The sequence below is a fragment of the Nelumbo nucifera genome, chromosome 7 (assembly GCF_055504915.1).
Source record: "Nelumbo nucifera cultivar China Antique chromosome 7, China Antique-T2T, whole genome shotgun sequence".
Taxonomy (NCBI): domain Eukaryota; kingdom Viridiplantae; phylum Streptophyta; class Magnoliopsida; order Proteales; family Nelumbonaceae; genus Nelumbo; species Nelumbo nucifera.
In genome coordinates, this window is record NC_142655.1 from 55,382,395 (window position 1) to 55,408,029 (window position 25,635).

Here is a 25,635-nt window from a genome sequence, read left to right on the forward strand (position 1 = left end):
GACCATGAGGCAATTACAAAACAGCCCAAAATATAGTGTTTCTGTTTACCCCTTGCCTAGCTAGACCATCTGCCAATGCATTTGCACTTCTCTTTATCCATGTACAATGAATTTCCATGTCCTTGGTGAGCCACTTGAACTTCCTCTTTTCATTGTTGTATTTCCAGAGCATAGAACTATCCTCTTTTAGCCAATTCACCACAATTTCAGAACCACCTTCTATAATCAACTTTTTAATATTCATTTCCTTGACCCTTTGTATCCCTTCAATAGCTCCTAGAATCTCAGCCCTCAAGGAGTCTCCCACCCCAATCGAACTAGGGTACATGGCTAACAAATTCCCCTTTTCATCCCTCATCACTCCCCCTACTCCGGAAGGCCCTGGATTGCCTATGCTGCTACCGCTGAAATTCAGTTTGGTAAACCCATGAGGTCGAGGTGTCCAGCAAGAGTTTAAGGTCTTCTTACTTGAGCCTGAATCTGCAATCTCCTTCCAGCTTCTTATCATCTCATCAACTGAGAAAACACTTTAAACAATTCCAATGTTCTCAACCAATGTATCATCCTAATGTGGATAGTCTCTAGGATTTCTTCCAAACTTCTCTCCTTCTTTGAGAATATCTTTGAGTTTCTCTCCTCCCAAACAGTCCAACATACCGCAGCCCTACCACATCTCCACATGATCTTGGCCCTTTTGGTTGGCCAGTTAGGCATGGATGTAAATAATCTTTGCACATTCAAAGGGGGAGTCCACTTGCACCCAAATAGAGAAGTAAACCATTCCCAAATAACTTTAACAAACTGACAAGAAATTAGTAAATGGTATACAGACTCACCATTGGATTTACATAGAACACACCGGTGAGGAGACAAACAACTGTTGGGTCTTTTTCTTTGGAGTAGATCCCCTGTATTAACTCTTTCCAGAAAAGCTTCCCAACAGAAACTCCCAACCTTTGGAGGTATAGGTCAACACCACACTTCTTTAACAAGGAAAGACGATCCAACAAGAGGAGAGGGTAACAAAGCTTTAAAGAAAGAGGCACAAGTGTAGGAACCCGAGGGAGTGAGTGTCCATATTCTGCTATCTGTCTTTGATGGCTCAATGAAGATTGACGACCCCTTCAAGAATGGATAGTAAGGCTAAAGTACAAGCTAACTTTGTGTCCCTGACATCTCTTCTCAAGCTCAAATTCCATCCAAACCCAAAAGGTGAATTAGAAGGAACAAGAAAGGAGGAGACTGGTTCATTTTTAAGGGTAGAAATAGCAAAGAGGCCTGGAAATTGATCTTTCAAAGAGGAATCCCCAACCCAAACATGTTCCCAAAACTTAATGACGTTACCTGAGTGCAAGTCGTACCTGATTCATGGAGAAAATAAGGGCAAGATGCTTGAATAGCTTTCTAAGGAGAAGCTCTTGTAGTCCTAGCTAGAATCCCAGAGTCCCATCCATTGTCTGCCAGCCCATGTATACTTCCCACTATCTTATAACCCATAGTCATTCTTTCTCCAATGAGAATCTCCACAGCCATTTCCCTAGTAATGCTAAGTTCCTAGTCCTAATGTTCCTAATTCCCAAACCTCCCTCCTTTTTACCCCTACATACCACTTCCCACCTGACCCTAATGATCCTTCTTCTCCTCCCCCGGCTCCTAAAGAAAATCTCTTATTAGTTTTTCCAGCCTACTAGCCACCTTAGCCGAAATCTTAAAGACTGACAAAAAATAGACAAGAAGGTTAGCCAAAGTAGACCTAATTAAGGTGATTCTCCCTCCAAGAGAAAAATAGTTTTTCTTCCTGTTGGCAAGTCTCTTTTCAAACCTCTCCACAACAGGGGCCCAAAAATCACCCTTCTAAGGATTATCCCCCAGAGGTAAACCAAGGTAATTTAAGGGCCAATTAGAAACTTCACACCCCAAAATGTCTGCATACTCACCAATCTCCCCTTCCCCCATATTGACTCCAACTATACATCTTTTCTTAAAGTTCACCCTAAGGTTTGACATTTGCTCAAAAAGTTGTATAGTGAGCTTCAAGTTTCTAATCCAATTGATATCCCCTCCACAAAACAGAATTGTGTCGTCTGCAAATTGTAGGTGTGTAAGTGGTATATTATCTCTTCCAATTCTCCACCCTCTTATTAACTCCCTAGAATTTGCTTTGGATATTAGTCCCCCCAACACTTCTGCAACCAATGTAAACAAGAAAGGGGATAGGGGGTCTCCTTGTCTAATCCCCCTTAAAGCTGGGAAAGAGTCCATCACTGTCCCGTTCACTAAAATGGAATAATGACAATCCCTAATGCAACCCATCACCTATTTGCACCAGATATCTCCAAACCCAAAGTTAATCATCACCTCCAATAGGAAGGACCAATCAACCAAGTCATAAGCCTTTTCCAGATCTAATTTATAGACCACACCTCTTCTCTGGATCTCTTATAATCCTCTAGACTCTCATTTGCTACAAATATTTGATCTGTTATTTGCCTTCCCTTCACAAAAGCTCCCTGATTGTTTGCTATGATAGTTGGGAGCACCTTCCTAATTCTAAAGGACAGCACATTAGTGATGATCTTATAAAGGCTATTTACTAGACTGACAAATTTAATTGCTAGTTACTGACAAATTTGATTGTACAAACATCATTATGCCATCTTTCTATCAATTTAACACTTCTTTTTGTGCTCTCAATGATGGTTTCACAACACTAAAGTGAACCACCATTTCTGAGAACAAAGGAAACAAAGATTTAAAAGTAGAGAAATTTTCAATCGATCTATTTTTACTCATTGAGAAGGTATTGCTTACTCTCAACTTGCCAGCATGCCTCATAGATGAACAAAATGTAGTTTGATACCTCAATGTTGTTGAAACAATGCACATTATCTTTCCTCTGGAAAAATGAATTCATGAAAATTGAACTTGGTTGCAGCTGGAATTCGAAACTTTAATTGGATCTTGGAATTGACTGCTTCTTTCTAGTATTTGTCCAAGGTACACGAAAAAGTAGATTTCACAAGGTTTCCTTTCTAATACATTTTTCTTACCAAATATCTATTTATGTTCACAGCTTGCTTGTTTCATTCCTAGTTTTTCATCAGAAAACCATAGACATCAATACAATAACTTGCCGAGCTGAGCCAAGCTTGTCAATATTGTAGTGAACCAATCTCAGGCAGTCAGGTTCAGAATGAACTTGAACCAAGCCTGATCATGATCCTTGAGTGATTGATGCATTCTCAGTTGGGTAAAATTTGGCTCCTTTATGGCTCTATCATCTACTACCATTCTCCCTTTGCTTTATTAATACCAACAATTGTTATTAGTTCTTAAGCAACTAAAAGATAGAAAAGAAATATAAGGATAAATAGAAAACCTCTTCTAAATTTATCTGGAATGGTTGTACAAAATCCTCGAACATTGTTGGAGACATTTCCTTCATCCTTTCCTCTACTTCCTAGAAAAAGAGGCAACATAACATAGTTAAAGGAAATCGTGTGATATTCCAATCATAAAGTATATAATGATACTTTGCCTTTTCTCAAAAAAAAAAAAGGTAATTCCATAAAGTTGCAAAGTAAGTATCCAATCAAGATATCATTTGATTAAGACTTAATTGAATGGACAAAGTAAGTATCCATGAAGTTGCAAAGTAAGTATCCAATCAAGGACAAAGAAATCCATCTATAATATTAGTATGTATATACATTTGTCTGTAAAAAGTTAACACATTTATTGATAAAAATGGTTTAAACATCATATGTTCATGATAGGCTCACAAGTTTAAGTCTGATTTAAGTTATTTTTAATTCATTTTATTAATAAACATATTAATTTAATTTAATAATCATATTTAATATCCAAATCTGATCCAAGTCTGAACATAATCTGATGGGTAAAATTAGATTCAAATGCAAATGTTAATAGGATCGGATTCAAATATAGGTAGATCTGATCCAAATCCTATCCGGTTACAACCTTACTTGCATGGAACTTGTTAAATAGATATCGATCAACCTAAGAATGCTATGCTAAACAAGGACTAACATGATCTCTTCCAAAAAATCAGCTTCAGATTTCTTTTACTGGAAAAAAAGAATGAGAAAAAATAATGGTCATGCATTACCAATCCAGTTATCCTTGATTTTTCTACAAGTTCCCTGGCAATCATATCCAAGATATGCCTGTTCTGCTTTAAACCATTCATTGCAAATTCTTCTGTCTCTTCAATGTACTGGAGATGGTGGAAAGGGAGAAAAGAGAAAATCAACCATCACTTGCTAAATGCACAGAGAAAAATAAAAAGAACAAGAAATGTAGATAATGTAAGATAGATCAAGCATCCATAAATGAACAAATAAATTATATTACTAGCTGATAAAAAAGTGCTAAAAGAAACAATATCATATGATTAATTATTTTGGATGTGAACAGGAAAATGATTGTAATGTTTGTGAGGAAGAGATAAAACAGTTATAATAATTTTATATCCTTTTGTGTAGTGTTACCATATGCGAGTACATAAAATCCTATATGTACATGCATTTTATTTAGCTCATAGGGGCAGATTGGTCTTTGCATAATGTATATATCTTAAACATAAAATAGAAATATCTTTTAGGACTGGTTCCAAGACCAATCTTTTGAACTCTCTTTGCATTTTGTGTTCTTGGGTTTCAGCATACATCTTGTTTAGTTCTGACATGATAACTGAGTAGGATCAGGACAAGGATTTAACAGTGATTTGGGCTTGGATTCTGGGCCTAGAACAACAACCAACTGCATTTGTAGTAGTCTGTTGATAGTCAATTGAAGTAAGGGAAAATCAACTTAATCAGTTGAGTGATTTTGTATCAGCTTCTTTACTTGGTTTTATTTGACTGTTCAGTCAAGGAGTTTTCCTTGATATCGTTCAATATATACTTTCTCCATTGGAATGCATGGCCAATTTTTACTCAAAAGAGTATTATCAGACCATAAAGGCTGATCATAGTTTTGATCACAGATCTAGGTGCTATGGTCACAACTGTTTATGCTATTCTGGACAATATAAAGGTTCAACTGTTCGAGGCCTGTTTTTTCACATCCATCTTGAAATTTAATAAATTTGCTCTTTTTCTTATATATATTTGTCCATTGAAAAGTATTGGGGTGGTGTCTGAAAGGGTGACATACTTTTCAGCCTTAATCATCCAGTGGTGAGTGCTAACTTCTTTGTCTGTGACAGACTTGTTTGTGGTGGTTTAGATGCATTTTGAAAGATTTGACTGTAGGTTGTGCTTTACAGGAGCAGCACTTGACTGAAACATTGATGGCCTTTGGTTTTGAGACAAGAAGGATGAGTGGGTATCATGATAGTCGCAACATTTAACTTTTTTTTTTATCAATAACAGAATTTCATTAGAAATATTAAGAATTACAAGATAGGGAGAGGTAAACTATCTTAACTCTCCACAAACAAAAACATGTTACAGCTGAGCCCAAAACAACTGATTCCTCCCCACTCCTTGTTTTGCTAAAACATCATCAAAACCACTTACTGCCCTTTTAACCCAACTGAACTGCACTTCCATATCTTGAATCTCTTTTTTTCATTATTAAAGATCCAAAATCCTTTATCATCCTTTTGCAACCATTCCAAAACCAGTTTTGAATCACCTTCTACAATCGGCTTTGTGACATTCAGATCTTTTGCCTTTTGCAGACCTTCCATAACCGCCATAACCTCAGCCCTTAGGGAGTCACCTATTCCAATTGGGCCTGAATAAAGACCAATGATCTTGCCTTCACTGTCCCTAAACACCCCTCCAATACCAGATGGGCCTGGATTCCCAGCACTACTTCCATCAAAATTCAACTTGACGTAATCAAACATTGGAAGAGACCAAGCAGGCTTTATGATAGGATAGTGGCAATCAGAACTAGCCACTCCCTTCCATTTGTTCATGATATCATCTGTTGAGAAATCAGCAAAAATCTTCATAGAGTTTACCCAATGAACCACTCTCACCATAATAATATCAATGAAAGCTTCTCTATTTCTTTCCTTGTCTAGGAATGATCTTGCATTTCTTTCTTCTCATAAAGTCCAGCTCACAGCCACCCTTACATCTCCATAATACTCGTCCCCTTTTCTTTGGCCATCTCAAGAAAGTAGAGGCAAATAAGCTTTGCACATTAGCCAGGGGAGACCACCTGCATCCTTACAATGAAAAAAGACATTCCCAAACAAAGGATGCAAGCGGGCAGGAAATTAATAAATGAAAGCAAGTTTCTCCATTAGCCTTACACAAAACACACCAGTGTGGGGATAAACACCAATTAATCCTTTTTCCTTTGGAGCAAGTCACAAGTATTAACTATTTCCAGGAAGACTTCCCAACAAAAACCTTCAATTCTTGGAGGTATGGAATTACCCCAGACCTCCTTAACCGGGAAAGGTATCCCCAAAGAGTCAAAAGGTTGGATCATGGCCCTAAAGAAAGAGGCACAGGAAAATACCCAAGGAGGAAAGGGTCCAAATACAACTGTCAGGTTTAGAGGAATCCAAGTAAATCCCATTAAGGATATGAATCAAGTCCAAAACATCATCAATTTCTGAATCAAGTCCAAAACATCAACATTTAACTTTATTCAATGGTCTCAATTGGAAAAAGGTTTTGGAGTGGTTCCGTGATGCGTTGATTGTTTGACATAGTGGTTATGGAAATGACCCTATTAAGATTGAGATATTAAAAAGGCTTTTGGCATCAACGTTTGAAATCAAAAAGTTGGGGAACTTAAGTGTTTTCTTCTTGGCCGTTGAAGTAGCAAGATTGAAGAAGGGTATATTTGTCTCCTACTACATGTATCCCTTAGATCTCTTGAAAGGAGATAGTCTTAAATAGGTGTATTCTCTCTATCTCTCTTTTAGTCTTTTATCTACCTTCTCGTCATTATATACCTTTCTTCAATCTGAAGTGTTTTCTCCTTCAGTATCTAATGGTTAGAAGGTTGAAGCATGTTCAGAGAAGAAAGTTCCCCAAGCTTTACCATGGGGTACTGAAGGAGGCGATTCACAAGAAAGAGCTATTGTCGAGGACTTAACTGTTCATAGCAAGAAAGATGTTGGCAGAAGGGGTTGAGTCTTGTGATGGAATGTCGGAAAGAATTGAAATGGAAGAAAATTCTGGTAAGGAAGAAAATACTAGAGAGGATATGTGTTTCATCGCCTTGGAGAATAAGACTATCTCCTTTGATTTTAGCAGATTCTGAACCAGGACGTGGTTAGTGAGTCAAGGGACGCGAAGAGTCTAAAGAGGCAAGTTTGACAACTTCGGTCTTTGTAGGAAAGTGGCGAAGCTGTTTAATTCCGAGAATCCCAATGCAGGGGAGCTGAGAAGATTAAAAGGATCCAACAATGGTCAGCTTGTTCATGTAACTAAGGTTTTTCATCGTCTCAAGGAAGGATTGGTCAGTGACAGTCCTTGTTTTGATTCAAGAGAATCTACAAGAGGAAAGGAACTAAAGCTAAATCTAGAGTTTCGAATTGTTTGAAAGACAGGAAATGCAAACTGTTTAGAGGCTGAATCAGACAGGAAAGCTCAGGGCAGAATTTCAAATTTTCAAATTGACAAAGCATCAGTAGGGGAGAAGGAAGATATGAATATTATAAAGTCCTCTGGAAGGAATTTTGAGGAAGAGAAAGACATCGGGAAGAAAGTTGTGAATGAGAAGATTTCTGATTTAGGGGGGGGAGACTGCGAGAAATGGGATGTCAAAAAATTCTTTGGAAACTGAAGTCCAGGATAAGTCTAGAGAGGAAAGAAGTGAAGGGGAGAGGGAGATAGAGGGGAATAAAGCTGAAGGAATCCTCACGGAAAATAGTTCTGAGAAAGGTAAAGTGGGCATTGACCAACTAGTAGACAGACAGATAAATCGAACACTTGGAACGAAATAGAAGGCAGGAAAATAACAAGTGGAAAGTAATTGGGGAAGGGGGTGAGCAATGGGAGGAAGATGGCAGGGAGGCTTGAGACATTGCTGATGAAGAGTGAGGGGAATGTTGGAATTGTCACAGGTGAACGGAGAAGGCTGGTGTTCCTTGGGCAGCTTCGAAATGGTGCTCGGGTTCAGTTCGATTCTCTCAAGAGAAAGATTCCAGATTTGGGTTTTTGCATTCTAATTTGGGGTGGTAAGATGTTCAGGGGAGTATTGGGCTTTGGGTGCCTAGCCTCTCCTTAGTTTGGATGGAGGTGCTGTCTCAGCACCTCTTTAGGTTGCATTTGTTTTTCTTTTTTAATATATTTTCGTTGTTTATCATAAAAAAAAAGAAATACACCTATTTAATGGCTGGGTGGTGTGAGGGCTAGGTTTAGGTCGAAAAACACTTGCGGTTATCTGAAGATTTTGGGTCTTGGCAACGAGGTGATTTAGTGCTTTAAGGGTCGGGAAGGAAAAAAAGATTGTATTCTAAAGGGTTTGGAGGGTTTGGTACTTGGGTCTTCAGGCATTTCCTTTTTTGATCATTGGATATATCTTATTACCTTCTGTAAACTTCATTTTTCTTTATTAAAATTTTCCTTTTTTATTTACAAAAAAGAAATATACCTACAAGTCTCCTAATATTCTGTATTCCTTGAAGGTTTGTTAACTAATTCCATGTTTTTAGACAATTTCCTTGGCTCTTAAATTTTCCAAAATTCTTAGTGAAATTAGCAAAATATCATCTCGGCATGGCAAAATATCCATTGATATCAAATTTGTGAACTATAGTTGTACCTATGTTAACCAATTCAAACATAGGTTATTATCCAATTCAACATGTCAAGCACATTGAAGTTGATAGGAATTTTGTAAAGGATGTCTTGTCTAGAAAAATTAGTCTTCATTTTGTAAGGTCCAAATGTCAACTGGCTAGAGTTGGTACCAGTGAGGCTCACAAGGCAATAAGATAGTATACATCCACAATGATTGTCCAAAGGAATTGTAATGTGAATTGAGTTTCAAAACCTCTTTGGATCCAGAGAAGAGTGAAATCAATCAAAACTGTAAGGAATTATTATCAGAAAGAATATGGGATCTTGCTAGTTGAACCAGCCAAGAGTTACAAAGACATGGTGATAGGAATACCTTTTTGCCACAAGGGGGTAACTGTGAAGTGGTGGAAGGAGAGAAGGCTATTTATATCTTTGCCGAAGGGTTTGGTGAAGAGGAGAGGAGGTTGTTGCAGGGAATGCTCCTTTTCTTGCTCCCATCAAAGGAGGCAAACAGGGTATTGGAGTTATGGCCACAAGTGAAAAGGAGGGAGATCCTAAAAGACCCATCACCTATTGTGACCCCCAATGGTGATTCTCAATGCATTCTCTTTGTCAAGATGTTGAGGTTTTTGACAATTCTCGAATAATGCAATGGCTAAGGAGATAGTTACCCTTGAGTTCAAAAAGTCATCAAGTTTGTAGTACCACTTTCAATTGGGGCACATTGCTCCTCTTGTAGGCGAAGTAGCTCCCATATCTCTACAAAACTTTTCTGAGATGCACTAAGGCACTAATAAGGGAGGTATTATCAAAACCTTTCCAAGCAAAGGGTTGGTCAATTGAGCAATAGGTTGGAAAGGGGCAAAAAGGTAATTTAAGGTGTACGTAAATGGAAAAATAGCAAACCCCAAATCAGTCAAACCAATTGGTAGTTTTTATTGGGAGACATTCCTATAAAGAATTAACACAGGTGACCTGCTTCCAAGAAAGAGACCCAATTCTTGTTTATCCCCACATAGGTGTATTCTCTACGAAGTTGATGGGGAAACTGGTTACCACCTATTGATTTCTTGCATGTTTACTAGAACTATTTGGGAATGGGTTTTCTCCCTTAGCTGGCCAATAAAAAGAGGGAGAATTATGTGGAGATGTATTAGGGCAGCAATCTGTTGGTCTCAGAAAAGTAGAGATCCATTGAGAATTTAATAGAATTGATATACTTAAGGGTGGCTCATTGGCTGAAATCCCTGGACCTATTCACAGATTTCTTCTTGGGTGACTTGCTGAGAAATTGGAAAGAGAGAGTTATTTCTGACTATGTTAATAAGGTTTCTAATCCCTCTTGGACCTCTCCCCCCTCTGAGTTCATAAAACTGAACTTTGATGGCAGTAGCTTAAGGAACCAGGACTCTCTGGTATAGGGGAGTGTTTAGGAATAATGAGGAAGGGCTTATTCTAGCCATGTTCTCGAGCCCTATTAGAGAAGGAGACTCTTTTAGGGCTGTGATCCTTGCGGCTCTAGAAGGTGCTCAAAGAGCAAGGGAGTTAAACATAAGAAGATTGGTTATTGAAGGTGACTCGGAGGTGGTGGTGAGATGGCTAAGGAAGACAACTCTGGTATATGGAATTACATCAAAAGGAAAAAATTTAAGTGGCTGACTAGGGACATTGAGGTGTGTTAAGAGTCGGCTAAGGAAGGGTATTTCTGTCTTTTCATCATGAGTTAAGATGTGTTTTGTCAGTTTGGTACTGTGTTAAGTTACATGTCCCATACTTAAAGTAGGGGTATATTAGACATTGTATATTTCGCATTGACAAATATATACATACATATACATATACATATACATACATGCATGCATACATATATATATGGTCAGCTGGGAGGGTCTTTTGACTTCTCAGAATGACAGTTTTTCTTCTCTCTTTTCTATATTTCTGAACCTGGTTCGACAGAACTATCAACACATGGTATCAGGACGCTAAACAGGAGAGAAGAAGACTACAGCTTCAACTTCATGGTGCTATGATCAGTCCTCCCCTTCTTTCTTTTTGTTTTTTTTCTGGGCTGCGCAACCTGGATTAAGGGTAAGAGAAGGCTGCGGCAATCTACAGAGGGCTGTGGTAACTTATTCAGGTGCTCCTAAGGTTACGGTGGTCTGGATTACAGGTGAGAGAGGAGTGCGGCAGCTCTATTAGGAGGTTTCTGGACTGTTGTCACCATGTGTGACAGCCTTAGTGGTCGTGTGGTTGTGTTTGTGATGGTTTGAACCCTCTACTGAGCAGTTTCAAGAGGGATTTTTTTTTTCAGATGGTGGTTGTGGTGTTATTAGAGGTCGTGTTTTTTTTTTTATCCTAACAAGTGGCCAAATGTGTTCTTAGGTAGTATCATGGTGGTTGGATGAGGAGGTGCTGTACGGTGGTGAGTGAACTGGTGTAGTACTCAAAGAACAACAGTAGGTGTGTCTGGACTGATAATTACTTTTTTTTTTCTGGAAGGGCAGAACCAGTTTCTTGAATTGAAACTTTGATGGCATCAACAGGAGATGTCAGTGGTGACCAGAAATCGAGTGTGATGATTTCCTCAGATTTTTTAAATGTGCAGATGGCATCCTTTAAACTAAACGGTGAAAACTATGTGCCATAAGCTAAGCCGGTGGAAGTGTTTCTTAAGGCTAAGAAGAAAGTAAAACATGTGCGGGAGGAGAAACCTACAGCTGAATCTCCGGGTTTTAGTGATTGGGAGTAGGAGGATGCTCAAATCATGACGTGATTGTGGAACAGTATGGAACCCAAAATCCGTGTTAACTTTATGTTCTTAGACACAGAAAAGGAGATATGGGAGCATGCTAAGAAAATCTATTCCGGCCAAGACAATACTACGAGAGTTTATCAGCTTTATCAGGAGTACTTCAGTTTGCAACAGGGAAATCAGACCCTTAAAGAGTATTATGCCAGTATGAGAAATCTTCAGAACGAACTTAATGTCTATTATCCCTTAACTCCAGATGTCAAAATTCAGCAACAACAAAGGGAGCAACTTGATGTTACCCGGTTCTGAGTGCGGCTGAAATCAGAGTATGAACCTATCAGAGCACAAATATTGGGTGGATCTGCCCTTCCCACTTTAGAGGATCTCTCTTGGACCCACAAAGGGTACCATAACTTCTGATAGATCAGAATTTATTGGAGCACGAGGAGGAGCTTATGGAAATAGAGGAGGTGGTCGTATAGTTCGAGGGGGTTGTGGTAACCCCATGTTCGGTCATAGTCATGGTACTAGTGGAGGTTGTGATTCAGGGGGAGGCTGTGGTAGAGGAAGAGGAAGCACTACTAAGAAATGTACGCACTGTGGAAAGGACAGATGAGCTAATCATGCCGTTGTTGGTGGCAATGAAATCGGTGATAATCAGCCAGTTGATCCAACACCTTCTACATCCACAACTACTTCCGGGAAGGAGATGATGAGTGTCCCAAGAGATGAGTATGAGAGGTTCCTTCAAGCTATTTCACAACAGAATACTGCTACCCTTGCCCATTCAGGTATGGCTTGCCTGGCATCAAAACCTTCCCCTGGATAATTGACTCTGGAGCCTCGGGACCCTAGCCAATGGTTCTACTTCCCCCATTTGTGGTGTTGGTAATATTGACACTACATCTCTTTCCTTGTCTTCTGTTTTATATGTACCCAAGTTTCCATTTAATCTTATGTCTATTAGTAAACTAACCAAGTCTCTCAATTGTTCTTTCGCTTTTTACTCTTCTTCTTGTGTTTTTCAGGATCTCAAAACGGGAAAGAAGATTGTGGAGGGAATGAAGCTAGTGGATTGTATTATCTTGATGGTGGTGGATCCACAGTTGCACTTCAGACTTCTTTGACTCCTCTCTAGTGGCATTGTAGACTTGGTCATTCATCTCTTAAAGCTCTCAAGCTACTTGTTTCGTCATTGAGTCGTTTGTCTTCTTTGCAGTGTGAGACGCATCAATATGGAAAACACCATCAGGTTTCCTTTAGTCCTAGAGTTGATAGTTGTATGCTGAGTCCTTTTGCTTTAATCCATTTAGATGTTTGGGGTCCAACTAGAATTGAGTTCTATAATGGTTACAAGTATTTTGTTATTTTTGTTGACAACTGTTCAGGAATGACATTGATTTATTTAATGAAAGAGAGTGAATTATTCTCCATTTTCCAAAAATTTCATGCTGAGATACATACACAATTTGGTGTTCCAATTAAAATTCTTCGTTCAAACAATGGAAGAGAGTATTTCCTTCATTTCAATAGTACTTGGAGCAACATGGCATTATTCACCAGACCTCCTGTGCATCCACCCCCGACAAAATGGGGTGGCTGAGAGGAAGAACCGACATTTACTTGAAAAAGTTCGGTCCCTTCATCATATAAATGTTCCTAAACGTTTATGGAGTGATGTAGTGCTTACAACTTGTTTTCTCATTAATCAGATGCCTTCATTCATCCTTGGCGGTCATCCTCCTTTTTCGATTTTGTTTCCCACTTTGTCTCCATATCCCTTGACTCGTAGGGTCTTCGAGTGTGTGTGCTTTGTTCATAATCTAGGTCCTGGGGTAGACAAGTTGGATGCACACTCGATTAAGTGCATCTTTCTTGATCCAGTTTCACCTTTCCGCTTCACATTGCCCGTTTGTTTCTCTGTTATCTTCTATGTTTACACCTAAGAATGCCCAGGAGGCTCTTACCTCACCAGGGTGGCATAAAGCTATGGAAGAGGAACTCTCTACCCTTAAACACAACCACACATGGGAACTCACCAATCTTCCCCCCAGGTAAGCATGTTGTTGGTTGTAAATGGGTGTATATTGTTAACTGTAAACTAACAAGCTGAACTCGAAGTAGTAAAGAAGAGGATGAACTTCTTAGATGCAGAGAATGTCGAACTGTGTTTGCAGTCGACTAGGCCTTTATTTAAATATAAGTGAAGTACAAAGTACAATAAAATTACTGGTATACCCCTGATTAGTAATGGAACAACCAGAATACTTAAAACATAAACAGGATTAGGCCCATTAGCAAAGGCCCAGTTACAAGATAAGATTAACATAAGAATGGGCTAATAGGAGACCCTATCAGCTGAACACACTCTAGCATTCTAACACTCCCCCTCAAGCTAAACATGGATATCAATCATGTTCAGCTTGCCAAGTATGTCCTTGAACTTTGTAGTTGCCAGCCCTTTTGTTAATACATCTGCAATCTGCATTTCTGATGGAGTATAAGGCACACAGAGTTCCCCTGAAACAATTCTCTCTCTGACAAAGTGTCGATCAATTTCAATATGTTTTGTCCTATCATGTTGCACGGGATTGGCAATGTTGATAGCTGCTTTATTATCACAATACAACTTGAGAGGACCTTCAGTCTTGATACCAAGCTCATTAAGGAGAGTTTTGAGCCATAAGAGTTCAGCAACCCCATGTGCCGTAGCTCGGTATTCTGCTTCTGCACTTGATCTAGCCACAACATTCTGCTTCTTACTGCGCCATGTAACTAGGTTTCCTCCCAAGAATGTACAGTAACCTGATGTTGATTTTCTATCTCCAACAGACCCAGCCCAATCAGCATCAGTGTAAGCTTCAATTTCAAGTCTACTGTTCTTCTTGAATAGAATTCCTTTCCCTGGGCAAGTTTTCAAGTATCTGAGAATTCTTTCCACTGCTCTCATATGAGGAGTCTTTGGTGAGTGCATGAATTGACTGACAACATGCACTACATAGACAATGTCTGGCCTAGTGAGGGATAAGTATATCAGTTTTCCTACCAATTTTTGGTACCTTTCCTTATCACAGTATTCCTCACCCATTGATTCTTGTAATCCATGGTTCGATTCTATTGGTGTGTCTGCTGGCCTGCACCCCATCATGCCTGTTTCTTCTAGGAGATCTAGCACATATTTTCGTTGACATATGTAAATTCCTTCTCTTGATCTAGCAACTTCAATCCCGAGAAAATATCTCAGATTTCCCAGGTCCTTGATCCCAAATTCTGAAGCTAAGAACTCCTTCAGCCTCTTCATCTCTTTCACATCATTTCCAGTAATCACCATATCATCCACATAAACAATGAGAGCTGTAAGTTTTCCATCCTGCCTCCTTGTAAACAATGTATGATCCGCACTGCTCTGAGTGTACCCCACTTTTTCCATGGCCGTACAGAGTCTCTCAAACCATGCCCGGGGAGATTGCTTCAAGCCATACAAAGCTTTCCTTAATTTACACACCTTCTTTCCAACATTATATCTAGGTGGGGGTTCCATGAATACCTCTTCATGTAGATCACCATTTAGGAAAGCATTCTTCACATCCAGCTGATGGAGTTCCCAAGAGAATTTTGTAGCTAATGACAGTAGAACCCTGATTGTGTTGAGTTTTGCTACCGGGGCAAAGTTTTCCTTGTAGTCAATTCCTTCCTTTTGTGTAAATCCCTTTGGCACAAGTCTGGCCTTGTATCTTTCAATTGACTTGTCTTCCTTGTGCTTTACTGTGAATACCCACTTGCACCCAATAGTGCCTTTCCCTTCTGGCAAGTCCATCAATTCCCACGTTCTTGCTTTCATTAGGGCTTTCATTTCTTCATTCATGGCTTCTTTCCATCTTGGATCAGATACCGCCTCTGAATATTTGGAAGGGACACATACAAAGGAAAGAGCAGACACAAAGGAATGATAGGTAGGTGATAAATGTGAGTAAGAGACATAATCAGCTATGGAATGCCGAGTGGTACAAGAACGAACAGGCTTATGGAGAGCAATAGGAAGATCCAAATCTGAATTGAGAGAGTCAGAAATACCTTGGATTGCCAAGACAGATTGATCTGAGTTCAACTGGTTGCAATCATGAGGTTGAGGGCCCTTCTTCCTTCTACTGTATGTGAGTATCTCTTTCTCTTGCCTGCTGGAGTCATCAGAAGCATCAGCTGAAGCTGGAGTCTCACTAGGTTGACCCAGAATGTTACAACTAAGAGTAGTGGAAGGTGATGAAAGGGGAACAAAAAAAAAGGGAGACTGAGAATCCTCTTCCATTCCACTAGTCTCCCCCTGAAGAGGATTCTGGGAAGACTGGAAATAGGGTTGAGACTCAAAAAAGACTACATCTCTGGTGACATTTTTTCTTGGAGACAGGATCATAACACTTATACCCCTTTTGTGTAGGAGAGTACCCAAAAAATATTCCCTTTGTAGCCTTAGGATCCAGCTTGGTTTTCTTTGGATCCTTCACATGTATGAAGCATGTACATCCAAAAACCTGCGGGGGAAGAGGAAATTCTGGAAGAGTGGGACACAACACAGAGAAGGGGGTCTTCATACCCAGTACCTTAGATGGCATCCGATTTATCAGGTATGATGCAGTGAGGACAGCTTGAGACCAATATTGCTTGGGCACATTGTATTGGAAAAGTAAAGCTCGAGCTGTCTCCATTAGGTGCCTGTTCTTGCGCTCAGCAACTCCATTTTGCTGAGGGGTGTAAGCACATGATGACTGATGTAACATGCCTTTGTCTTCCATGAATGAGTTTAGGGATCTTTCAAAGTATTCAGCTGCATTGTCTGAACGGAATTGTTTAATCTTCTTCCCAAATTGTGTTTCAATCATCTTGCAAAATATCATAGTTATCCGTGGAACTTCTTCACGTCCTTTTAACAGATAAATCCAAGTGCACCGAGAATAATGGTCAATAAAACTAATAAAATAACGAAAGCCATCAATGGAAACAATGGGTCAAGGACCCCAAACATCAGAATGGACCAAATCAAAAGAGGCTTGTATTTCATTACTAGAAATTGGATACATTGATCTGCATTGTTTTGACATTTGACACACATCACAAACTAAACTTTGACTCGGAATTCCCTTACATAAATCGGGAAACAACATAGCTAAAGAAGAAAAGGACAAGTGACCTAGCCTAGCATGCCATATGTGCAGCCTAGCTCTTGACTCCACACTTTCTGGACTAGTAGTAGCAGAAGCTTGCAGTGCTGAGCTGACATCCGCATCAAAATAGTAGAGGCCCTCGTACTCACGACCACTCCCAATCGTTCTCCTCATCAATCTGTCCTGGAAGACAGTGAGAGGGAAAAAAAGTTATACTGCAGTTCAAATTTCTTGTAAGCTTTGAAACAGACAACAGATTTGATGTAAGACTAGGAACATGTAAGACTGATTTAAGAGAGAGATCCTTGCTTAGGTCAACCACTCCCTTTCCCGAGATGGTGGAGAGTGACCCATCAGCTACTCTCATCTTATCCTGGCCAGACAACAAATGATATGAGGAGAATATTGAGGACATGTGTGTCATATGGTCAGTGGCCCCTTTCCCGAGATGGTGGAGAGTGACCCATCAGCTACTCTCATCTTATCCTGGCCAGATAACAAATGATATGAGGAGAATAATGAGGACATGTGTGTCATATGGTCAGTGGCCCCTGAGTCAATCACCCAAGAGCTAGATCTAATGGAACTAGTTGCACTAAATGCAGAGGATGTACCTGATTTGACAAGAGAGGTGGAAGCTAAAGGATTGTTCTTCAGACAAGCTAATGCCCGGCTGAGAACCTCTACCTCACTAGCTGTAAATCCCAAGGTACTTGGTCCAGCAGAATCAACAACCTGCTTTGTGGTGGAGGAAGACACTGGCTGAGTACTCTGTGAGATGTCACTACTGTTGTTGGTGGCAAGATTCCCACTTGCCGTATGGCCCTTATGTTGCCTTTTGTCCTTTCTCAGAGCAGCTGGCTTTAGATGAGGGTACAATACCCAACATTTCTCCTTTGTGTGTTTTTCACCACCAGAATGGTACACTTGAGGATCTTCTTGTCTGAAAATCTGTTTCCCTTAGTGGAGACTAAGGCTGAATGTTCTCCAGATAGTTCTGTTGCTTGTGTCTGGGAATCAACTTGCATCTCCTTTCTCCTTACTTCTTCATTCCTCACCAGGTAGTAAACATGATGAATTTCAGGTAATTCGTCTCTCCCTAGAATCTGTAACCTTTACACCTTCATATATAGGGTCTAAGCCTGCCAGGAACTTGAAGGCTTTGCCCTCCTCAATCTGCTTGTCATGCCTCTCCTTATCCCTTGCATTTTCCCAATCCAAAATCAAGTGATGGTTAAGCTCTTCCCAGAGGCCTTCCAGTGTTGCAAAGTATGTTGCCACAGACATGTCTCCTTGCCTTAGGGCTGCAATGTCTTGGTTCAGCCTGTAGATTCTGGCATTGTTCTTCTTTTGGCCATATGTCTTAGATACTTTCTCCCAGATTTTTGCGGCTGTAGGAAAGTGATGAACAGTTCTGGCCACCCGAGGAGCCATGGAGGCCAGCAACCAAGACATGACTGTGGCATTTTCCTTGCGCCACACAGTGTATTCAGGGCTGCTGATTTCTGGTTCCTTTTTGTCCCCATCCAAATAGCCTGTGAGGTCACGAGAGGTAATGAACAGTCTTGCTGAGACTGACCACTCTCTAAAGTTATACTCATTCAATAGCACACTTGTAATCTGCAAGCTATGCAGATTAGGGTTCTCCAGGTTTGAGGACCTTGTAACAGATCTGTTATCTCTAGAAGAAACTTCACCAGATAGTGATGACATCCTAACTTCGGTCAAAGAGTTTGTTCACAGTGCGGTAGGTGGTTCTGGTTAGGGCTGGCCGAAGTGGTCACAGAGTTCACAGTGCTGGTAGCACACCGGATAAGTTTCACTTCAGAGTTCACAGTGCTGATAACACACTGGATAGGCTTCACTTAGACTAAACTAGTTTGGGTACAGTAGCAAATGAAGGTTGTGAAAATTTGAGAGAAAAAATGAATTGATTGTATTGTCTTGGAAGGAGCATATACACAACTTTATATAGAATTACAGAGCTAATTTACAGGGTGATAAAATAGGAAACTAACTTTTCCTAAAAAACTAATTTCTATATCAGTGGGATTCTCCAATTAATATCCCATGATTCTAGGATATCCCATGATTCTAGGAAATTAAGTTTCCTAAAATGATGGACCTAAAATTATGGAGAATCAATCAGAGTCAATCTTCTACTTTCCAACACTCCCCCTCAAGCTGGTGAATATGCATCTTTCATTCCCAGCTTGGAGATAAGTCCTTGGAATGCGACACTGCAAAGCCCTCTTGTCAGCACATCTGCCAGTTGACCATTCGTTGAGACGTATGGAGTGCAAATTAATCCGCTATCCAGCTTTTCCTTTATGAAATGCCTATCTATCTCAATGTGCTTTGTCCTGTCATGTTGGACGGGATTGTGAGCAATGTTAATAGCTGACTTGTTGTCACAGAATAATCTCATTGGACCTTCCCATCTGATCTTTAGGTCTTCCAAAATTATCTTGAGCCATAGTAATTCACATACTCCCTAAGCCATTGCCTTGAATTCTGCCTCCGCACTTGATCTAGCTACCACATTCTGCTTCTTACTCCTCCATGTCACAAGATTTCCTCCAAGGAATGTACAGTAACCTATAGTGGACCGCCTATCCATGGGAGAGCCTGCATAATCTGCATCGGTGTATGCCTCTAGGGTTAATCTAGTATTTCTTTTAAACAAGATTCCTTTGCCAGGATTAGCCTTTAGGTAAAGTAGTATCCTATAGACCGCCTGTAGGTGAACCTCTTTCGGGTTGTGCATAAACTGGCTAGCCACGCTCACGGCATATGCTATGTCTGGCCTTGTGTGGGCAAGATATATAAGTTTTCCTACTAATCTTTGGTACATTTCCCTATTCACAGCTGGATCTTCATTTGCTTCTCCCAATTTGTGATTTGGCTCAATCGGTGTGGAGGATGGTTTGCATGCTAACTTTCCTGTCTCTCTTAAAAGATCTGTTACATATTTCTGTTGTGAGATAATGATGCCTTCTCTAGAATGAGCTACTTCAATCCCTAGAAAATACTTCAATCTCCCAAGTTCTTTTATTTCGAATTCTTTGACTAGGCATCTTCTCAAGGCTTCCTTCTCCTTTTCATCATTTCCTGCCACAATTATGTCATCGACATATACCAGAAGAGCCGTGACTCCCCCTACATCCGAATGCTTTATAAAGAGTGTATGATCTCCCTGACTTTGTTTGTATCCGATGGCAAGCATAACTTTAGTAAATCTTCCAAACCACGCCCTAGGTGATTGCTTGAGACCATATAGTGCTTTTTTCAACCTACAAACTTTATTTCCTTTTAGATTTCCTTTGAAGCCCGGAGGAATATCCATGTATATCTCCTCCTCTAAATTACCGTGAAGAAAAGCATTCTTTACATCAAATTGCTCCAAGTACCAGTCGAAGTTAGCTGCTAGTGACAACAAAATTCTTACCGTATTCATCTTAGCCACTGGAGCGAATGTCTCCTGATAGTCAACACCATAGGTTTGTGTATATCCTTTTGCCACGAGTCTTGCCTTGTATCTTTCTAGAGAGCCGTATGACTTGTACTTTACTGTGAAAACCCACTTGCAGCCCACGGGTTTCTTTCCTGGTGGTAGGTCAACAATTTCCCATGTTTGATTCTTATCTAGAGCCTGCATCTCTTCTCTTATAGCATCTTTCCATTTCTCATCAGATAATGCCTCAGATAAAGAATTAGGAATATGAATGGTGTTTAGACTAACTAGGAAACTCCTATGTGATGGTGAGAATTTTTTAAAGGACACAAAATTTGCTAAGGGATATAAGGGATGTTTAGTGCATTCTCTTGTACCTTTCCTAAGGGCAATAGAAAGATCTTGGTTAGATGCTAATTCAGAAGAAATTTCTAGAACTGTATTTACCTCATTCTCAGGATTAGGAGTTGAATCTTGAACCTGCACAAGATTAGGATCCTGGTTTCTTCTTCTTGAATATACCTGCAATCTCATAGAGTCACAAAGTTCATCATTCTCTGTCATGAGTCTGGTATGAATGGGTGAAGAAGTTGGTTTGGTTTGATGTGGTTCGATAGGTGCAGATACGGATTGAACTGGTATAAATGCTGAGTTTGGGTGTTGAGAAACTGTAAGTAGACCAAGCGGGAACAATTCTCTATCCTTATCTTCAATGAATGACAAAGACTCCCCCTGAAGATAAGGTTGAGTGAAATATGGTGTTTTTTCTTCAAAAGTGACATCAATAGAGACAAAGAATTTTTTAGTAGGTGGGTAGTAACACTTATAACCCTTTTGGGTGGACGAATAACCCACAAAAATACACTTGATGGCTCTTGGATCTAACTTCCCTCTATTATGGGTATGAACATGGACAAAAGCAGTGCATCCAAAGATTCTTGGGGTGAGATTATTTGTTGTACGTAGATTGGGATAAAGTTGAAAAAGTGTTTCCATTGGTGTTTTAAATCCCAAAACCCTTGAAGGTAATCGATTTATAATGTATGCAGCTGTAAGCACAGCTTCCCCCCAATAGGTTTTTGGAACATGCTGGTGGAAAAGTAAGGCTCGGGTTGCAGCTAGTAGATGACCATTCTTCCTTTCTGCTACTCCGTTTTGTTGTGGAGTATTAATGCAGGAGGATTCATGGATAATCCCTTCTTTTTGAAAATATGGGGATAAAGTTTGGTTGAAATAATCCCGTGCATTATCCGATCTAAATCTTTTGATTCTGACCCCAAACTGATTTTGGATCATGTTATGGAAATTTGGGAGTACACTACTTACATCTGATTTAGATTTAAGAAGAAAGATCCAAGAGACCCTAGTGCAATCATCAATAAAAGAGACGAACCATCGTGAGCCAGACACATTTGGAACTGTGGAGGGTCCCCATATATCACTATGGATCAAAAAGAATGGGACTGAACTTCTCTTGTTACTGATTGGAAAGGGCACACGCTTGTGTTTTGCAAATTCACACACATCACAATGAAAATATTCAACACTCAATCCTTTAAACAAGGAGGGAAACATAGTTTTCAGAATTCCAAAAGATGGATGTCCTAGTCTAAAGTGATGAAGCCAAATGGTGTCTTTGTTGGATGATGAAAGGAATGACAGAGATGACTTATCCTGGACAATATTTGATTTGCATGATTCTTCAAGATAGTAGAGTCCATTCTTCTCCTTAGCAAGTCCAATCCTCTTCCCCGAATCCTGGTCCTGAAATATACAGTAAGAAGGATAGAAAAGCACATTACAGTTCATGTCATGGGTGAGTTTTTGGATGGATATCAGGTTAGTGGACAATTTTGGAACATGAAGGACACTTTTTAGTGTTAGTGATGGATTAATATGGATATCCCCAAGGCCAGCTACGGTAGTAAGGGAACCGTCTGCAATGGCTATTTTTCGATTGCTTGGGCAGGGGGTGTAAGTGCTAAAATGTAGTGAGGAGTGAGTCATGTGATCTGTGGCTCCTGAGTCAATAACCCATAAATCCCTAATAGGTTCATCTGAGACATTTAGTCCGTGAGGAATAGAAAACTTACCTGAGATTGCAAGAGAGCCTGTACCACTAGGTTTCTCCAACGATCCCAGAAGCCCCTTTAACTTTTCGATCTCCTCCTTATTGAACTCGGTCTTGTCTGGAGGCTTTTCTTGGCTCGGCTGATTTGTGGTGAAGTTAGCTTGACTTCGACTCTTCTGTTGTCCTCCTCGGTAGCCCCATTCCCTATTCGATGGTTTACCATTCAGCTTCCAACACTTCTCTTTGGTGTGCCTTGGTTTCTTGCAATAGGTACACCAAAGAGACTCCTTGCTGTCCCGTGCAGAGGACAAATCTGTCTTCATTCCTTCCAGTATTTTCGGTTGTTCCATCCTTGTAGTCATAGCTGAACCTTCTAGTACTTGGGGTTCAAGCATAACCCCCTACGGCTTTCTTCAGCACGAATCAGAGAAATAGTCTCATTTAGAGATGGTACCTCTTCTTTGCCAAGAATCTGGACCCTAACTTGATCAAATTCTGCGTTGAGTCCTGCAAGAAAGTCATAAACGCGATCTTTTTCGATAAAACTCTTTAGGATTGCTGCATCCGCTGCACATTTAGTCTCAATGCACCGATAATGATCGAGTTCTTGCCATAGGTTCTGCAGTAAATTTGCATACTCGGTAACTGTCATGCTGCCTTGTTTAGTTGCTCCAATCTTGACTTTGATTTCGTACACTTGTGCTGCATCACGTGCTTTTGAATATGTTTGTCGGATGGCATCCCAGATCTCTTTAGCCGTGGATAAAAACATACACGTGTCACTGATTTCAGGGTTCATTGAATTCCATAACCATGACATGATCATGGAGTCAGCTTCGTCCCATGCATCAAATCTTGGATCTCCTTCCTTCGGTCCCGTCCCTAAGAGATGGCTAAGCTTTCCTTTTCCCTTTAAATATGTTCGAACAAACTGAGACCACTTCAAATAATTTTTCCCGTTCAACCTATATGCTGCCTGAATGTTTTGTAGGTTGCCAGATGCTTGATGTGAGGAAACTTCTTCCGATTGTGCAGTAGTATTTGATACGGTGGCTTCTGACATATTGGGTGGGCTTCAAGAAAGAGAGAAAAAAACAGACAATGAAGGTCTGAAAAACTTAGTAAGGATTGGCGATGAAGGCCTAAAGAATCTTTCAGCCAATGTAAAAAAAAGGTAACTGTAATGCTCCACCAAACTGAAGAGTGGATCGAAACCACTCAAAATCAAAACTGATCCAAATGAAACCAAAGGGATTCAGTAAATCTGCTCTGGGCAACACCAGATCTAAGATTTCAGACTGATCTGATGTCTCTACAAAGAGATCCAAGAAAAAAGGATGAATCCAATGGCGCAACAGTCCAGAAGAAGCAAAAATGTAGAGTTCAGATCTGTAGCCGATCTCGAAGAAGAATCAAGGACACTCAAGAACCTCCCAAATACTGTTTGAGAGTTCTTGAACGCAGCAGAGATGACCAAAGAGATACTATGTGTGGATTAGGTCGTAACTGGCTCTGATACCATGTGAAAATTTGAGAGAAAAAATGAATTGATTGTATTGCCTTGGAAGGAGCATATACACAACTTTATATAGAATTACAGAGCTAATTTACAGGGTGATAAAATAGGAAACTAACTTTTCCTAAAAAATTAATTTCTATATCAGTGGGATTCTCCAATTAATATCCCATGATTCTAGGAAATTAAGTTTCCTAAACTGATGGACCTAAAATTATGGAGAATCAATCAGAGAGTCAATCTTCTACTTTCCAACAAAGGTCTGTAACTGAACCAGTTCACAGAGCTGAAGTAGTGCTGATACCAGAAGAAGGGCTGATAACCGACCTGGAAATGATCTGTAACTGAAGTCGCCACAGTTCTGTAAAGGTCTTGCTGATGCACCGAAGCTGCAACTGTAGAGGAGGCTATGCCTTTACCACTGTTCTGCACAAATCTGGCTGGAGCACCAAAGCTGCAACTGTAGAGGAAGCCCTCCCCCTTTCGGCTAGTGCTAGGACTGCTGGAATCAGTCCTCAACTAGGTCTGTCTTGTACAGACCTCTCTTAGTAGCCAAATAGCTACTACTTGCTAAAAAAAAACTAGTAGGACATCTACTTCTGGGTCTTACTTCCCTTGAGTCCTACAACCAAGAGAAACCCTAGGTTCAAACTTGCTGAGTTCCCTTACACTCCTAGGTCTTCACTGCAGCAACCCAGAAAGAAAGGAGAAGATAAAAGAAGGCAGCAAGAGAAGATAGTGCACCGGTTGAAACCAGGAAGGAGCTAATGCTCTGATACCATATAAACTAAGAAGCTGAACTCGAAGTAGTAAAGAAGAGGATGAACTTCTTAGATGCAGAGAATGTCGAACTGTGTTAGCAGTCGACTAGGCCTTTATTTAAATATAAGTGAAGTACAAAGTACAATAAAATTACTGGTATACCCCTGATTAGTAATGGGACAACCAGAATACTTAAAACATAAACAGGATTAGGCCCATTAGCAAAGGCCCAGTTACAAGATAAGATTAACATAAGAATGGGCTAATAGGAGACCCTATCAGCCGAACACACTCTAGCATTCTAACATTAACTATTTATCAGATGGGAGAGTGGAACGGCTGAAAGCCCGATTGGTTGCCAAAGGATATTCTCAATTATATGGTATAGATTATGTAAAAACCTTTTCCCCTGTTGCTAAGATTGGCTCAGTCCGTGTTTTGATTTCATTAGTAGTTATTTATGATTGGCCCATGTTTCAACTTCACATTAAAAATGCCTTCCTCCTTGGAGATCTTCTAGAGAAGGTGTACATGGAGTAACCACCAGGGTTTGTTGCTCAGGGGGAGGATCGTAAGGTGTGTAAGCTCAAGAAGGCAATTTATGGGCTCAAATAGCCTCCTTGTGCTTGGTTTGGCAAATTTCGTGAAGTAGTGAAAGAGTTCGGGAAGATCTTGCTAGTGGTTTACATGGATGACAAAGTCCTAACTAGCAATGATAGACTTGGGATTGATAGACTGAAGGTCTTTCTACAAGATCACTTTCAGACAAAGGATCTTGGGAAGTTGAAGTATTTCTTGGGTAATAAAAGTTGCTAGATCGAAGCAATGTATAAACTTGTGTAAGAGGAAATATGTTCTTGACCTATTGGAAGAAACAGGACTATTAGGTGCTAAGCCAGCTAAAACTCCCATGGAACCAAATGTGAAGTTGGGCGGTAATATAGGTGAATTATTTGATGATCTTGGAAGGTATAGAAGGCTAGTGGGAAAACTGAATTACTTAACTATTACTAGACCAGATATCTTCTTTGCTGTCAGTGTGGTAAGTCAATTCATGCAAAGCCCCCGAGTTCCTCACTAGGATGCAATCCTTAGAATTGTACCGTATTTGAAGGGGGCTCCAGGCCATGGATTATTGTCCAAGCTAGGAGGAAGTCTTGAAAAAGTTGGCTATACAAAT

General features: G+C 40.1%; 1 protein-coding gene across 1 annotated transcript in view; it reads right to left on the reverse strand.

The window, feature by feature from the left end:
- The window catches only part of FTSH12 (FTSH protease 12), a 138,370-nt gene that overhangs the window by 11,498 nt on the left and 101,237 nt on the right, over positions 1–25,635 (reverse strand). The window contains exons 17-18 of the mRNA XM_010262291.3: positions 4,130–4,237; positions 3,380–3,460 (exon numbers count right to left, since the gene is read on the reverse strand). Of these exons, the coding sequence (XP_010260593.1) occupies positions 3,380–3,460; positions 4,130–4,237 (189 nt within the window). The remainder of the gene's footprint in view (positions 1–3,379; positions 3,461–4,129; positions 4,238–25,635) is intronic.